At 45.7% G+C, this 18,036-nt stretch overlaps 1 protein-coding gene across 2 annotated transcripts in view; it reads right to left on the reverse strand.

The window, feature by feature from the left end:
* Positions 1–1,491: 1,491 nt before the first annotated feature.
* Positions 1,492–18,036, reverse strand: part of NEK9 (NIMA related kinase 9) — a 26,971-nt gene continuing 10,426 nt past the window's right edge. For both annotated transcript variants that reach the window (XM_017835662.1, XM_017835661.1), the window contains 17 exons: positions 15,868–15,999; positions 14,833–14,943; positions 14,204–14,268; positions 13,244–13,294; positions 12,324–12,516; positions 10,962–11,106; positions 9,782–9,982; positions 9,319–9,365; positions 8,346–8,501; positions 7,853–7,961; positions 7,156–7,317; positions 6,609–6,779; positions 6,334–6,393; positions 5,591–5,781; positions 5,272–5,436; positions 4,374–4,586; positions 1,492–4,009 (listed from right to left, as the gene is read on the reverse strand). In XM_017835662.1, coding sequence (XP_017691151.1) covers positions 3,887–4,009; positions 4,374–4,586; positions 5,272–5,436; positions 5,591–5,781; positions 6,334–6,393; positions 6,609–6,779; positions 7,156–7,317; positions 7,853–7,961; positions 8,346–8,501; positions 9,319–9,365; positions 9,782–9,982; positions 10,962–11,106; positions 12,324–12,516; positions 13,244–13,294; positions 14,204–14,268; positions 14,833–14,943; positions 15,868–15,999 — 2,295 coding nt within the window. In that variant the 3' untranslated portion in view covers positions 1,492–3,886. The remainder of the gene's footprint in view (positions 4,010–4,373; positions 4,587–5,271; positions 5,437–5,590; positions 5,782–6,333; positions 6,394–6,608; positions 6,780–7,155; positions 7,318–7,852; positions 7,962–8,345; positions 8,502–9,318; positions 9,366–9,781; positions 9,983–10,961; positions 11,107–12,323; positions 12,517–13,243; positions 13,295–14,203; positions 14,269–14,832; positions 14,944–15,867; positions 16,000–18,036) is intronic.

Below are 18,036 nucleotides of genomic sequence, written 5' to 3' on the forward strand. Positions count from 1 at the left end.
TAAGCTGGAATAGTCAGAAGCTGAATATGCAGAAATACTCCAGTCTTCAGTGGCTGAACCTGACTCCTGAAAGAAGTTGGAGGGCTTCTGCCTTATATATATGTGGGCAGAAATCTCAATCCCTTGGCACACCTGAGAAAACATGAAGGTCCTAGAAAGGGTCAGTGCTGCACTGTGCCAGCCAGTGATGTGTGTACAAACCTGAGAGGAAAAACAGACTCTAAACAAGGGAAAATAATTTGTTGTATCCAAACACTGATCGGAAAAGCGAGGCCAATAACTTCAGATATTCAAAAAACAGGACAGCAAAGGGTGACAAGAGGTAGGAAAGGGGTAAACTGGAATCTTTATGCGAGCCTCCATGAATTCATGAGAGGTATAATTGAACACAGTAGCTAAAAAATTCAGCACCACTTCCTGTCTTGTAATGTTAACTGTTTACCTTACACTATGTTTTATTGACTGTATTTAGTGGACTCTAAAGGTCAGCAGAGTGCAAATGGTGACATGGATACACACAAAGTATTTGATGTCATAAAATAAACCCATCTGTTGGGGACTTCTCATAAGTGACAGGCAAAGAGCTAATGCTGAGATTGAAACTGTAGATTAAACAAAAGTTAGTGAAATTAAATCACCAGGCTTCATTTCAGAGCTAACCATGGGCAGTTCACCCCTATTTGCTGAGCTATTGTTTCAGTATTCAGAAAGTCTCTGATAACTGGCTTAAAACTTAGTAACAGTTTAGCCAAAGTATCAGGCCGGGCACAGAGATTTGCTGTGCTGCTTTGCTATCAGGGTTAGTTACCCTGACACTCCTCAAGGTACATTATTCACGCCAGTTTAGCTTCCTCTTCTGCTCCTGCAGTACAATCCCCCTCTCAAAGACATGATGCATTTTCAGCATCCAAATCTTTGATGAACTTTAAGTCTTTAACACTGCTCTGCCTCTTGAGATATTTCACAATTAATAAAAACTCTGATAAAAGTTAAAAGTGACAGGCATTAAGCACAATGTGCAGGAACTGTTGGCTGAGCAGGTGTCAGGCAGGTTCTCTCTTCTGTAGGCCTTACTGCTCAGTAGAAGCTGTTCTGAGAGAAACAGGTGCTTCTTCTCTTTGAGCCTCTCTTCCTGTTACTCATTTCCCTACTTGGCACTCAAACTGTGAAAATAAACACATACACATACACACACGCACACACACACACACACACAAGCTCCTGACGTCACTAGGCGGAGATGTAGCAGTATGAGAAAAGAGTTGGTTTGTTGGGTTTTTTTAATGAAGGGACACAGAAACAGACTTTTTTTTCCCCATAGCAAAGAACCTGCAAGCCTCTCGGCCCTCTTTCTATATAAGCAAAAGAAAATAATAAAAAACAGAATGCCATGAAGCCAGCTGACTATATGCATATTTCCCTTTACTCTTTTGGGAAAAAAACCCAAAAAACCAAAAAACTCCAAGAAAAAGACTCCAAACACAGGGGTACGAGTTTAAACATTTATTTAAACAGAAACTCCAAACCACTCCACCCTTTAACCTTTCAAAAAAAGACAACGACAAACTAGTTTTCAGCCAGTGTCAGAGCACGCATAAGTTGTGTTCCACTATAACAACTCAGGAGCAACACTAGCAGGAGACCAACACATATGGAGCTAGCACTGCATGAAGGGGAGAAGCAAAAAGGGTTTGAAACTGCTCAAAGGCACTTCTGCCCACTTGCCTTTCCGTATTCAGCCCGAGACGAAAGTGCTGGCTTTAAACTGCTTTTTTTGTTGCGTAGCTGGCTGGTGTGAGATCTGTGGTCTGTAACAGGCACAACCTGGATAGCGTGAATCCTCTAAGGCACATATGAGATTGCGGAGCACAGGGCATCCTCTGTCAGGAACCCTAATCCTCCACTAGATCCAAGGGGAATCCAGTCTGTGCACCTAGCTTCCCAACTGCAGAGCATTGAGAAATGAGGATAGCAGTGCACTGCAGGAGAGCGACTCCCATCAGCTTGGTGCTTGCTTATTGGACATGGCTCAGGCTCAACTTTTCACTCCTCAAAGGCACTGCTGCAATGTGACCAACAACCCTCAAGCCGGGACCCTGACCTGAGAACTGGCTCCAAGGCACGTGGGGGAAAGGAGAGCAGAGTCACAAGGGCAGCCAAGCACCATGGCCGAACCAGGGTGCCTGACACTCACACCTCCCAGGAGGGCTCTCCTCCTGTCCCGCCTTTGGTAGCAACGGACAGGCACACTGGTATGATCCTTGCCCTGGACACTGCACTGGAGAGAACGCACTTGATTCAGCTCCAAGACACTAGCAATAGGCATCAAAGAAGTATTTAAGGAGCATTAAGTTACAAGCAAATGGTTTGGTATCCACCTCTAGAGACAAATGGGGAATGCTGAATTCCCCAGAACAGTCTCTCAAAAGAAGTCTAGCAGAGGTGACAGGATAACCACCTCCAGTAGACCTAAGGCAATTCTGGTAGCATGCCATTGATGAGGATGTTTTAAGCCTGATGAAATCACAACCCCACTCTCACAGCAAAGGTGAGAGGAACTCAGGACTCCTTAGAGGCTTCACGTAAGGCAGGGGAGGCTAGCTGCTCCCAAGGATTTTACCAATCCCATAAGCTTACTAGAAAGTCAGTTTGCTAACAAATTTAAGGGGAATAAAGTTAACCTCATTCTCTAACAGAAAATGAGGAAATCTTGAGCATCAGACCATACCTCTTCCCATCTCCAATTTTCTTGGGAAAGCCTCTCACTTTCTGAAGGAAGGTGAATTCCAGACAGAGATTTGATCATTCATGGTCATCGGGGAAGGCTGCATACTGTGACCACTGCATTAATGACCTATTCTGGGTAGGAAACGGCATTCCAGCTTCATCAAAACACTTCAGTGGAAAAACATGGATTCTTCCCACACCCACAGAGAGTGTAGGCATAGGGGCTGAACAGAAAAGAAGCCAAGCAGGGAGCAGCTACAGGCTTGTGCCAAGAAACCAGAAACTCTGGCACCCAAACCAAGTTGAACAGCTGGAGCAAAAAATGGGTAACTTAGTCTGAGAGCCAGACACTTGGCGTCTGGTTGGGAAGCAGGTGGTCTGAAACCAAGAACTAGAGATCCCACCTCAGACAGTCCCTGCTACTGCTGTGGGAAACGGCACCTGATTCACTCATCTTGGTGCATTGCCTGCAAGTTGGAAAGCCCTCAGTGCCCAGAACAAAGCCTTTTAAACTCTGTCTATACAGACCAGTGGACACAGCCATATGACCAGAAGCTGTGCCTCGAGGCCAGGGGACATGCTGTCTACCATTACCTCCCTAAGAGGAACATCTCCACTGCCTCCAGAATGAGACGTTCGCTGGTCCCTCTGCCCCTGAGCAGAAGGAAGCAGCCTCACCGGCAGGGCCTTACCATGTGGCAGGGAGAGGATCCTAGCCCTTCACCCCTCTGAAGTGAAGGTGGCGAGTCTTAGGGTTCAGCCAGCTTCAGTACAAAACATGTTTCCTCCTCTCATCTAGAGGTGCAGTGATGAATACTGGGGTCCCAAAGGCAGCTCCCAGAAAACAGTGAAACAATGAAAGGGCCACAAGCTGCTACTGGAGCCATTGCCATAATGGGGCCGTTCTGCCTCACGTGTAGAATTGACAGATTAGGTATACAAAGAGGAGCTGCTGCTGCTTCAATCACTGAGCTGGCCTAGAGCTCAGGGGCCCTTCCCCTCTCAAACTCACTCCTAGTTCATATCAAACGTACATGGGTGCTGCTCTGGAGCCTCCGGCCTCGCTCCTTGTCTGCGAGTGACCTGAAGCCAGGAAAGCCGCTCTCTGCATTCGGTTAGTGTGCTGTGAAGTTAGATGGATCCCAGTGGGCTCAGGAGACTAGAGGCTGGAGCGGCACGAGTCCGTTCCCAGGAGACACCAGGAATCTGAATCCAAGTCAGGTTTCGGATCCACTTCCACCTCCTCTTTGGCTGTCTGTGTTCCTTTGGAATGAACCTCCACCTGCCAAAACATGCAGCAGTTGCCCAAACAGTTAGTTCTAGGACTAGCTGCTAAAAAGCTAGAAGTTATACAAGGCACAGTTTGTATTCTCCACAGCCATTTGGGACTCTCTGACTACCCATCCCTTCTCATGAGGAGATATAAAGAGGAATCCCAAGTCCCTCAAAGAATGGGCTGTCCTCACAGAAAACTCCTTCTGTTTTGCTACTACCAGAGGCAGCATCAGCTGCTCATTCCCCGTCTCCCATTCTGCCCTAGGAGAAGCGGCTGTTAAGAGCTGCTTCCCTCTGCACAGCCTCCACAATCTACACAGGAGCATGATGAACCTTGAGCATGGATGTGCACCCAAGTGACGGACGCTCACCTGCTGCATTCCCTCTGTCCCCCTACAGAACCGCTGGAGTTGGGCATTCAGACGAACGGTTTCCTGCTGCAGCTTCTTCTGATCTTCCAGACACTGTAAAACCAGGCCTCGGAGGTGCGTCACCTCCACTTGCAGAGCACTGCACATGCAGCCTGCCACAGGAGCTGCATCCTTCCCTTCACCACACGGCAAGGTTGGACTCAGGCAAGTAGGCTGCAGAGACATGGAGGGAAGTCAAGCCAGATTTGAGTGCAAGGCCAAGAGTTGTATATGCCACAGGAAAAAAAACGCGCCCAGAATGTCATCCCAGCTTGTTTCCTGACTTCCCAAACTTCTAGTAGACAAGGTCAGCAAGCTACTAGTCATTCTGTCTTTAGTACAAAATCACTAGCTTCCTCCTTTTACTGGGAAAGTTGTTCCTGTTCTCCTATCACCAAAATCCATCTGGTTTAACCCCCTTTCCCTACACATGGGATCTGTGCCTCCTCTTGGCACAGAAAACTCCTGGAATAAGGTAGTCTCACAGGTTGTAATTTCTCAGTGATTTTCTATATCAGTTCTTCTTCCCATCTCACAGCAAATTCAGCTTTCTAAATTTCCATCTTCTGGTAGGCTTCTGGGCCCTTGGCTTCTCTTTTTTTTTCCAATTGCATTAACGACATTTTTCCACAGAACTGGCCTCATTACTTTAAATCTGACCAAGCCCCAGCATTGTGTTCCAGATATTTGTGAACTGTTCTCTTTGCAGCATCATCTCTGATTATCATCAGCCCTCTTTTCCTCATCCAGATGAATTAGGCCAATCCAACAGCCTCTTTCCAGCTCTCCCCATAATTCAAACATTGCCATTTAAGGTCCCCAAGAGCTTTTAGCCAAGCATTCACTCGGATAACATTACCCAGGGCTCCGTTTTGGGCTTGTTTAATCCAACAGGTTCCTCAGAGGCTACTTTGAGTCCCTGAAGTTTCTGGTAAGGAAGAGTCTCCTTCTCAGGCTCTAAAGATGCCATGCTCAGAGGAAAGGGGCTGTCAGGCATGGGGATGAATTCAGCATTCTCCAGCTCCTGGATACACAAAAGCAGCACTGTTAGGCCTTGCCAACTTCCTGCAGCTCAGTTTCATCTTCTCAACAAATGCACCAACACCCTCTTGTGGTTAAAAAGGCAGCAAGGCCTTAAGGGCTCCCCATTTTAAGGCATTTCTGAGACACCACGTTACCTTCCGCAGCCAACCAGGGCAGGAACTGCTGTCAGCACTGCTGCCTCCCTTAGCTTCTGAGGTGCTGATCCAGCCCCCCAGCTCACGATCAGCTTCCATGGTTCCCCGAAAGCCTCCACTGGGGTTCGGGGTTTCTGCTTCCTGTTCATTATCCTCTTCCTCTCCTCCTCCAGTTGTGCAGCTCTGAGCCACTAGCAAACAAGAGTGAAAACTTTATACTTTTCCCACCTCTGCTATTCCTACTGCCAAACCCCAGCTGGAGCAGAGAAGATGCATAAATTTGTGCTGTAGGGTCATGGTGAGGGCACATGATAATGGTGTCTCCCTCGACACTCCCTGCAGGCCTCCCCACATGGGCTTGTGTGAAGCAGTCTTTTGCAGCTTCTTGGCCCCAGCCACCCCACAAGTCCCAGAAACTGGACTCCAACTCTCCAGCAGCTGCCTTATCAGCTTCCCTTATCAGCTCCCTTCAATGAATTCCTCTCAGCTTTTCCTTGTAAAATTGAAGTTCCACAACTACAAAGGCGTCTCTGCACCATGTTCTTTCTCCTCTGTTTCAGTTGCTGCTTTCTAGGCTTTGGGCCCTCCCTTCCCATGTACAGCACCGACTTGATTTCCTCCCTTTGAGCTCTTCTCTGAGGCCTTTCAAACACAGAGGAACTATGCTGCAGTCCCAGACTGCATCCACTCAAACTAATCACTGAAAGGACTTAAACTACAGCTCCCCAGGGCAGGTTACTCACCAGTACCAATGGACAGGCCACTGCTATTGGATCGGATTGTTTTAGAGTTCAACACCTTTTCTGCAAGGAGAGAAGCATGGTTTCAGTTAGAGTGCCACATAGAAAGAAAGACAACTCCTACAAAGCCAGTGTTGCTGGCCTATAGCTCAGAGCAGCTTCCCACATTCCCCTCAGCAATTTGGCCTGTTCCTGAGCAGGATTTATACTCTAGGTCCTTGCAAGGGATACATCATCATAAACAAGATCCCAAACCTTCATCCTAAACTTATACTTACCAACAATGATGATGGTGTGCCAGCCACGGCAGGACAGGTCTGGAACGTGATGCAATGATCCAAATATTGGTCGAGGCCACGAGGTACAAATATCTGAGCCATGAGCTCTCTCAGTCGATGTCATTGCCAGACGCCCATTCCCACCGTTACCCCAAGCAAAGATATGGTTGTCTGAGGAAAAAGAAATTCAGGGGCTCAATTCCCTCCCTCCTTCTTGGCATGTAATTGCTGTAAGGATCAGCCTCTCTGCTGTTAAAGCTATCCCAAAGTATCTAATCCATCAGCTCCATTTTGCCAGTGGGAGAACAAACCAACAACAAACCTAACAGGCAGCCACTAAGTCAGCACTCTGCAGCCCCAGGGACAACAAATACTTGGTGCTGCACTGAGACAACTAACGGGGCAAGACAGTTCCATTCTAGGAGTACTTATTTATTTCAACACAGTGCCGTGGGGGTGGTCTAGGAAATGCTCAGTGGGAGCCAGTTAACCACCCTGCAGATCAAGCTTAAAGTAACCCACCACAATTCGGCAAAGACCCACTCACCGTCAGTAGCAGCTATGGTGAATTCATCTCCACACGAAACCCTGATCACCTGCTTACCCCCCAAGGGGCCTCCCAGCAGGTTAATTCCCAGGTGCTTCTTATAGTCCCCAACACCAAGCTGTCCACACTTGTTGGAACCGAAGGTCAGGAGGCGGCCTCGCTCTGAGAGGAGGAATGAGGAGACAGTCACAGCAAGGGCCCAATGTCAGAAGCAGCCATGCATACAGAGAATGAGCAACAGCCCATGACCAGGAAGGACTCTGCTGAGCAGCCAGCCAGGCTGGAAGGGGACAGTGCCAGCCAAGAGGAATGGGTTCAGCCTGGAAATATCTCCCCAGTTCCTTCTCCCACTATTTCCTTTTTCTGATGCTAGGCGTTGAGACTCCTCACAGCCCTCTGACTGATGTCACTTGGGTGAAGCCTGACTTGGTCATAAATGTTTCCTCCACTAGCCCAGAGCATGAGTCTTCCCAAAACTTTTTTTTTCCCCTTTAAAAAACGGAAGGCTGACGTTGCTGCTTCAGCTGGCCAGGAAACAACACTGCTGAGAAACAGGAATCTTGGGTTTCTGGAGCAGGCATGAGCCTTGCTACCAAGAACACAACCCCCAGTGTGAACCCCTTGGCTTCTGTCAAGGGCAAAGTCGATGTAACATAACTCAGCAACCAGCATTCACTTCATAACGCAGAGGGCTCACCATCAATGGAAGCTGTGTGTGTCTTCCCTGGAGAAATGGTACGGATCTTGTAGAAAGACAGCTGCTTGGCCAAAGTGAGGGAAGTGGCATATGGCACCTCACAGTATGTCTGAGAAAACACACGTGGGTAAGCACAGAGTGAAAGATTACACATTTATCTGCTAAGACCTCCTCAAGTAGGTCCTGGCAGACCACAACATTAAACCTAGACAGTCCCAACACAGGTATGGTAAAGAACTGCCAGGATCCATATCACTGGTTAAATCACCATAGAGCAGCTCGTTCTGTTTCATTACCTCAAATCTGACATAAGCCCACAGGGCAGACAGGAAACTGAGGAACAAATTGCCTCTCCTACAATCCCAGTATCCATTGTCTTGGACTGGAATTAAAAAATTGGCACGAAGCTAATGAACGCTTTGTCACAGGACCTCCATTTCCCCATATAATACTGACTGCTGGGAGCTGGAGCCAGGAATCCAAATGCACTTACATCATGGTTGATTATCCCTGATGTGCACTGATTCAGGCCCAGCTTGTTGAATTCGTTGAGTCCACATGCCAAGACTTTGCCTGTCTGGGTGAGCAAGAAAGTTCCGTCACAGCCACAGTGAACGGACACAATGTTTAAGGTCTTTGGAACATCCACCTATGTGAAAGAAACATATCCCAAGAAAATAAAAATCCCAACACCTACTACACAGGAAGCTGGCACATGGAAAATATACAGGGTTAAAGCAGTGGTACAGCTAGTCTGGACACTGACAATAACAAATGCAGTTATTTTGAATGAAAGCGCAAGAAGATCATAAAGTCTGTAGCATACTGAAACTCTGGTCACAATGTGGAAGTTCAAGGCAGACATCAGTGACCAGCACAGTAGCCAGAAACATGGTACACAGGCATCCTGGTCAGCTGGGGTCTACAAGCACCAGACCTAGTTAGGCAAGTAGGGCTGTGTCTGTGCTGTGTGGGTGTGATACTGTGCTTCTGGGCACATCTTTATAGGTTTCTAAGCCCCAATAGGTTAGAATACTTCAATTACCCCCAGCATTGTATTTCAACAGGGTTTTACCTTCAACAAATCTTTAACTCATTAGGTCAAATTCAGAGACTCCAAGCAGCTGCACTGCTGTGAGTTTCCTCTACAGACCCCAGGTATGCCATTTGGTATTTCCCACTATGATTTCCACAACATTAAGCTAGTTTTTCTAGTTCAATCATGGAGATTCATAGCAATGAAGCTCTAAGTCATGATGCTGTCTGGTTTGGGAGTGGTATGCCCCTCTGCCATGATCTCTACGGATAAATGAAGAAAAATGAAGTGAGGAAGCAAAGTTAAAAGCATCACAAACTCTATGGTACCTCAGAAAAAACACCAGAGCCTCAGAGTTAATATTTCCAAACAGCAACTAATTTGGATTTATATCCAGGCATATTTTGAGAAGAAGTAGTCATAGCTCTACCTTCTGAGGGGTGTAGTGGTCTTCTTCTGAATCCAAGCCCAAGCGCCCTGTGTGAGTGGAAACACTGCAGTCAGAAATGGCCTCACAAAGTGCCCATCCCAACCCTAAGAACTGGTATTGTCTCCGCACAGCCCAAAAGAATCTCCCTACAGAACTACAAACCTGCTGCCTTACATTCAGCATCACCCACCAATCCTCGAGGGAATCCAACCCCACTCATAGAACCACTGTCCTACACACAGGGAAGCCAAGAGGCACCCTAGAGCCTCCCAGAGCAAAGTCCTAAAGGCTCAGTCTCCAGATCCCTATTTTTACACAGAAAGAAAACCCCAAATAAACAATGTTCTCTTCCCCCAGGGGATACAGGCAGCCCTCACCCAGGTGCCGCATGACACACCTGCACCAAGCCACTTTCTGGGCAGGCAGGCCCAGTGCCTTCAGGCTTCGAGGAGACTCTACCTACCGTACTCTCCACAGCCCCACGTGTACACTTCTCTGTTCCTGGTCAGCACTGCCACGTGGTTATCTCCACACGAGACTTGCTCCACAGGGTTAGTAAGAAAGAAATCCAGCTGCAGGGGCTCAAGCACTTCAGAGCCATAAGCCTTGTCAACACCAATGCATCCATAATAGTCTGAGCCAAAGGCATACACTTGGCCCTCATCTGAAGGACACAAAGGAAAGCTTAGTCAGCACACAGAGCTTGTGTTAGGCTGCATATTAACCTCTTAAGACATGGCTAGAGCAATCTCTTTTCTGCAGTCATCCTCTTTAGTGCACAAGAATGTCATCAGGATACTAAGAAGTCCTTTCTTGGTCATGTTAAGATGAATGATCTTACATGACAACCTGCAGCTATTTCAGTGTCAAAAAATCTTTGGTTGGACCTGCAAAGTTCTTTAACAGAAACACACAAATTCATCCTTTGGCTTCCTATGTCACTTCACCACCACACAAAGCATCTAAGCTTCTCTCTGTAAAATCTCTGCTTTTCCAGCACTGGCAAAATAAACTTGAAACTACCTTGCTGAGAATCATTTGCATGAGTAAAGCCAGATCCAAATTCCTCCATAAGAGACGCCACAGCTAACACATCTCTAAAAGTATGAGCAGGGTTAGAACTAGAGGCAGCTTGCAGGACTTGAGCACTCTGAACTGAACAGCAAATCCCAGATGCACATCCTCTTTTATCACTGGATGATTCTTTCCCTACACAGTCCAAAAAGAGTTTGAAACACATCTACATTCTTGACGGCAGGCTATTTTGTCTTTAGTATGAGCATACATGGAGGCAACACGTTCACTGGTAAAAGCAGGGACTCTGCACAGCCACAAGGAGCTGTACTAAACACCCAGCTTCATCACCAAAAAGGAGCAAGCACACCCTTAGGAAAACACCCATCCTTCCTGGGAGTCAATATCTTCCTCTGTGTAATAATGTTGATCTATCTCAAATGTAATAATGTTAACACTATCCTCAAAACTGAGCGATGAGTAACATATGGGGCTTTCTCCATAGTGCACAAAGCTGCTCTGCTACTCTTATGGTGAAGGCAAACACCTCCACAGCACTGCAAAGTGAGGGGACTTGTCAACGCCAATGCATCCATAACAGTCTGAGCCAAAGGACTTCCAGCTCTCACCTGTGATGCACACTGTGAAATCATCTCCACAGGACACCTGGCGAATGGCTTTTCCCTGAAGCTTCTCAACATGCTTTGGCTGCCGGTAGGAAGCTCTGTCTCCATGTCCCAGCTGCCCATGCAACTTGGTGCCTCCCTGCATATTCTGCAAGACAGAAATATCTGGTGAGGTTACATATCCACAACCCCAGAGATGGTGTCGGTAGTTACAGCACCTCAAACAAACAACAGAAGACAGCAAGGAACATGAGAAAGTGTGGTAGCTACTCTAGGGAAGAGACTATGTGGCACAACAGCAGGCAATGTTCTCAACGGTAGCAAAGGCTTCCAGGCAGTTATGCACTAACAAGGAGTGATCCAGTGTCAGGTCACCAGCTGGTGAGGAATCCTTTCTCACCTGCAAGGCTACAGAACGCTCTCTGCTGCAGGGCTTAAATTCATCCTTCAGCTTTTTGACCTACTTTTCTAAATCCTAATGGCTGCAAAGAAATGCATAATGTGAAACAAATGTCACTGAAATGGCCCGACCTAGCAATTATGCAGGAAAAACAAACCAAATAATGTTGAAACTAAAACTAAAATAGTAATAGCCAGATGAAAGTTTTCAGTGGCCATTCCTGCAAGAAGATCCAGCAAATTACTTCAAGTTTCTCTCCTCCCATTCGGATCTCTTTCTTTTCTCACTAACCTACCAGTATTTTCTAATCTGTCTTAACAGATTTTGTATAATCAATACAAAAGCTCATGGAAGCCTGGAAATACAGAATACCTCCATGTCACTGACCGTCTAAGCCTGAGATGTTTCAAGTGTTGTTCAAAATGCATTATATGCCAACACTTTTAATTCACTCTAAATTATTACAGAATTTCCATTCATCATAAAAAGCAGAGTTGTTTAGTATAAGACATCTTTGCTTTCATCCACAAGTTGCCTCACAGATGACATCCATATTACAAAAAGGTCACTCAACCCACCTATTCTGATCTTGGAAAACCCTCCTCAAAAACACACAAAGCCAACAGAGCATCACAAAGCCTCCAGTGCATTTCTAGTAGTCAGGAAAGGAATGAAGCGATGTTTGACTTAGTGTTTGGGCCTACAAGACTACCACCTACAATCCTCAAGTGCACAGTCTCCAATACCCTTCCTGTCACAGTGGAAAACTTCTCTCCATAACCCACTTGCCTTGGGAGACTTGGGTAAGTCCCAACTCAGATGGCCTCACAGTGTCCCCTACAATGAGATTTCTCACTTTCCAAGTTTCCTGCCCATCTGATTCTGAGAGGCTTGTGAATGATCAGCAGTGGACCTGGACTCTCCTTTCCCACCCTTACCCCCTTCCTGCAGTTTCTTTCACTTACCACCCAGGTGTAGAGTTCCTTCTCCACTGTCACCACAGCGAAGTGAGTGTTACCAGCGCACACCTGGCGCGCACTGCAGCCACTTTTGATGGCATCCAGCTTCTGGGGGGTGGACTTACCACCCCCCCAGACATACACCTCACTAGTGCGCGAAGTCACCACTGCAATGGGAGCCTCGTTCATGGTACTTGACCTGCACAAGACCCCCCCGATAAAACACACGTGCTTTTAATAATGACTTTGCATTCATTGTCATCACTCATTTTCCTACTGTTGTCTAGCAGTTTCCTCTTCACAACCACTCATGGTTTTTATTTTCACAAATTGTTCTTCCAACAAACTGAACAACCCATAAACTGGGACAACTTCACATAAAGTGCTCAGATAGTGATAGTACTTCCAAATTTATGAGGAAAAATTGGTCAAATTCTGTCTGACAAATAACAGAAAACCAGCTATACATGTCACAGAAGCTACCTGCTTCACAGAGCAACTCTGCTTACAGTTCCTTGCTGGGAACTGTGGAAAACCTCTGCTCTACCAAGTGTTATGGAAGATACTTTAATAGTCAACATTTGGACAGTCATATTCCTCCTGCTGAAGGGAATCTGTGTGAAAGGAGTGATCTACATTACATCTTAGATATATAGGCTGTAAAGATTACCTCCTCAGTAGTACAGGGTAGAGCTGGATGGGACCTGCTGAGATAAGGCTCCAACCTTACGTATTAGCAGGATATAAAGGGCAGAGTAAAACATGGGACAATAACCATGTGACAACTGTGTCAAATTCCTGATATTCAGTGATCTTCTAAACTACTGTTCCATTACAGTTGTCTCAGGTTAATACTCGGAGCAAAGTTCCTCTCTAGGGAGCTGTTCTCTCCATACTTCCTTTCAAACACATGTCTAAATAATTACCTTGGTCGCTTATTTGGCCCATTAAGCAGCGTGACTTTCTCTTCCATTTCCCTGCCAAAGGAAAAAAAGCATTTTAGGAAACAGCAACGTTGCCCAATGCAATTTACTGACAGGCAGCACACGCGGACTGCTTTCCTTTCCAAGAAAATGCTGCTCCCTCTTGGAGGAAATGTGGCAGCTGTTTACCAGCTCGCAGCAATACACAGTAACTAGGGCAGAAGTAATGTACCACACAGCTAACAAACTTTGAAAAGAGCTGAGGGCAACAAACTACATATGTAACAGAATATGGCCAACCAATACCCATATTGCACAGGAATAACCATAAATGGCTAAATATTATCAGGATTTGGGCTTCTAACAGTGCAAACAGCAAGACCAAACTCAAACTTTGCTGATCGCCAAGTAAAAGAATATTGGTATAAAGGACAAAGTCTGCCATTCCCAAAGCAACCAATGTGGGATTGAAACAGCCCAGAATTATGGTCCACCTTTCATAAAAAGACAGTGTGTGCAGGCTGATGGTCAAACTAAGCTAAAATGGGCTTTCAATGCAAGTCTCTCCCAAAGGGGGAGGCAACAAAAGGAGAAAGTGAGAGCCTCTATATTGCATGATATTTTGAATACATATATTCAAAATGGCTTTTTCCAATGACCATAGGAGGATCTCTGAGACCGTTCCTTCAAAGATTTGAAGAGAGGGAACCAGCATTCCTCAAAAGGGTCTCAGAAAAGAATGCCTCAAGGTTCTCAATACAACAGCTTCCATGACAAAGGATGTAGAGACCTTTCCCACCTTACCCATGCAGCAACAGAACATCAGGTCAGAAGACAAGACTGTAAGAATGCACTCCTCTCCTAAAGAGGATGAAGTACTTCAATAACTGCCTCACTAGTTCGCACAAATCCTCCCGTTTTCCCTGACACCCACCCAGGTTTCAGGCAAGACCATCTGATTACCTTCTGCGTTTGCTGAGAAGGGGATGTTCAAGCAATTCATCTGCAGTGGGTCTCTTCTCTGGGTCCTGAAAGAAGGAAGCAACCGGTAATTCTCTGGGAAATACTCATAATCTATAATAAAATCTTGGTCCAGAAGACCTCATTCAAGTCTGCATGGACCTCCTTCCCTGACGACCTTCAGAAGGGAAAGGAATTAATTGAAATATTTAGAATTAATAGGGATAAATGCCACGGATGTGCAGGAGGGACTTCCATGCTCTGAAGCTACTATGTTTGCTTTCACGAAATTAATTCCCCATGGAAAGGCAGAACCCTAAGAGACTACTGAGATGATACTCCCACCTTGACAGCACTGCATTCAAAAATAAGTGCTTCTGCCAGCCCATTCAATAATTGTCCTCAGAGTAAAGCCAGCAGCCCTCCAGAGCCTGCAGGACTGAATGGCATCTTGAGACAATGCTTTCAGAGGACTGGAGAAAGCCCAGCACTAGTGATGCCTCAGGCCTCACAAAAATTACCCTGCATCGACAACCCACATGCTGAAACAGGCATGTCATTCCCCTTCAGCCCTGAGTTCCATGGCTGAGGCAGCTGGGAAGGGGTGTCTGAAAATTAAAAAGTTCACCAACCTGATCAAGGCAGGAATTCACCATCTGGATCAGCTCCCGGGAGTAGACAGTGGAATCGACTTCCATGGCGCGATTTCCCTGTACAATCTTCACACAAAGGTTCAGGGGATTCTAGGCAGAAGCCAGAAAGCAGCCGTAAGGGAATTGAACTGGACAATGTGTCCAATGGGGAGAGATGCTATAGACCACCATTATTTTCTTCCTCCATCTCTGATCAGGACATATCTCTCTTCTTCCATGCCTAGCAGGTTCCCTAGAAACCTAATTATAACTCCTGCAGAAATGGTACCTCTGATAACCAGGACTTGGTGGCAAGACCCAGCTTCCCACCAAATTCTCCAACACTGCAGGGAGGATAGGCTTCTCTCTGCATGGAATCTCCTATGCAGCATATTGAGAGAAAGTCAGGGAAGGATGGTATTTTCACATCGTGTCTTTCAGGGTTACAAAATCTTGCATTATGGCAACTAGCAGCTTTTCCCATCTCATGGCACAAACTGGCAAATCACATATGTCAGCCAGCAATGCTCCCTTTCACCCTCCCCATGCCAGCTTGACCAGACATTTCTTGCAACCAAGCTTTGAGAAAGAGTAACAGGATTAGATCCTATAAAATCTGAAGGCTGGAACTTTTTGCTACAGAATGCTACACAGAAAATTCACAGCTAGTAATGCAGAAAAAGCAAGAAGACTACAATCACAAACTTTCACCTTGTAGTGAGAAAGATATTTCATGCACAACCATGATACAAATTAGCACATTTTGTATTCTGCATCTGGTAAACCTGGGTGGCAGACAAGGATGGGTTTGGCAGAAGAGGCTTCTGCATGAAGGCGGAAAGGTGACCTGCACAAAGGAAAATCTTGCAGGAATTTTCTCTGGCTATAGCTGTCACTCTCGGCCACTGTTCCCTTAATCAGCAGATTTAAACAACAATGAAAGAAAAACATGACTTAAGAAAGCTATGAGCCAAGTGTGAATTTTAGGATGAAAAAAAATAAGGTTACTTAATCCATCCTGGTTGGCAGACTTACAGTAGCATCAAAGGTCCTCTTCAGAGTAAGCAGCTCGAAGATGACACAGCCCACAGCCCAAATATCTGATTTGAAGTTGTATTTCACACCCTGGCAGAGTTCCGGGGACATGTAATAGGGAGTTCCCACCAGCTAGGAAAAATAACATTTAAAAATCAGAAGTGACCCAGCAGCCCTCAATTCAGGAGCTCTGTATCCATCACATTCACAGAGGACCATAAGCATCTGAGCTAGACACTGCTCTGACACAGCACTGAAGTGACACATTCCACCAACGTTCTGGAGGGATGGGAACAAGCACACTTCTTCCCTTCTTATCCACAAGCCTGTTCCTGAATTTCTTAAAAGATCCTAAACAGCTCTCTGCTCAGATCCTGATGTGGTACATATTTCTCAACAGAGCAGTCATGAGAACACAGCAAGGACTTGCCCCTCTCTTAAACATACTATATTTAGAAGTAATCAGGGCCTTACATACTGACCAGGCACATAGAAACTCTAAGAGGCTGAAGGAAAAGGTAGCCAGCAAAGCTTTCAAAGACAGATGTCAGCCTATGGCTATGAAGCCACTCTGATCACAAGACACTGCCAAGACAAAGGTTGCTCTGTGTCAGAAGGGTTACTTTTGGGTCGGTATGTAGAAAGCTGGGTGGAGTCTCACCTGAAAGGCTTTCACTTCAGAAGTGGTCATTCCTGAACAATTGGTGTAAAACAAACACCCCCAACACACAAAATCCAAAACCCAGCACCCAAATACAGAAAGCCTCCCAGGTACTGCAGAAATAGTGGCATAGCTCAAAGTTACAAGGACACAGAACAAACATGGTAAAGGATGTAAGAATGAAGCTTCCAGATGAATGAAGCTCATTCCTTAGCAAGGAACTAGACGGAAAAATAAAATGAGGAAGACACAATTTAGAAAAAGGGGAAATATTTATAGATGCCCTCTTTTCAACTCTCTCAGCAAACCTCCAAGGGCTACAAAGCCTTTGCAGTTCACTGTTTACCTAATGGGCACTTTCAGAATCTGCCATCTTCCTTCCATTTCCTGTTACAGAGTGTGATAGCTGCAGAGCTCTGTGAGTCCCAGCCACAGGAAGGTTTAGAAGCCCAGACAGCTGGAGTATCACAAAGAGAACTAGGATACAGCACCCAAACCCTTTTTAAGCCAAGGATAATGTAAGCTTTCTGTAAGACACACACATATTTTCTCTATCTTTCTTGGTAAATGAGAGAAAGAATAATAAGTTAAGAAATCAGTGTTTAGTAAGCAAGATGTAAACATTCTACAAAATCACAATTTTACTGTTACAATTACAAATACTGACAACACGTTTTGCACTTATTTCCTAAAAAATTACTTCCAGCCTGCCACTGGTCATTAGATCACAAATTGAACAACTAGCCCAGAACATGGCCAGCATATACAGAATGAAATCCAGCTGAAAGTGCGTAGTTCAAAATTTTTCATATGTGAAAAAGGAAAAAAATGCTTGTGGGAGTAGGTGTAGATGATCACAGCCAACACAGGCAAAAACAAACCTTGAAATTCACAGCACAGATCACATTTTTTCTGAAAGCCAGAAGGCCATGAAAAGTGTGATGAAACAGAAGTGGTTTTGCTGCAGTGCAGCTCAGCGACGGCTTTATGCAGTAGCCTTGAATTACCACTTACTGTGCAACTGCAAAATAGTGCTCATGTTCTGAAGGAGGATTGGCAAATATTTAACTACACATCCTAGCAGAACACCAACACCTGGCATTAAATCTAATAATACAGCTTGGTAAGGGGAAGTGTGAGTTGGCTTGTGTCCCAAACTATAATAAAGGCCTTTAGGAGATAGGAGCTCCAGACAATGTGTCCCTTTCCAAGCCTAAGGCTCACTACAGAAATTAATGGAGCTGGGAAATCCAAGCTGAGCCTGTCAGGTGCCTGCAATACAGCTTACCCTGTGTCACAGCTCTGGCTGTGAAAATGCTTTCTGGCAGGGTCTGGAACAAAGAAAAGCTTGACAGCCTTCTGGTAGAATTAATCTCTCCTACAAAGCTTCGCCCCCCTCCAGCAGCATTACCAATAAACCATACACCTGGTAACCATACCAAGCACTGTAAGTGCCTTTTTTGCTTCTTTGCAATTCAGTTCAGAGGCTGAATATTATGGAGATAGGA

Source organism: Lepidothrix coronata, unplaced genomic scaffold (assembly GCF_001604755.1).
Source record: "Lepidothrix coronata isolate B3197 unplaced genomic scaffold, Lepidothrix_coronata-1.0 Scaffold262, whole genome shotgun sequence".
NCBI classification, from domain to species: Eukaryota; Metazoa; Chordata; class Aves; order Passeriformes; family Pipridae; genus Lepidothrix; species Lepidothrix coronata.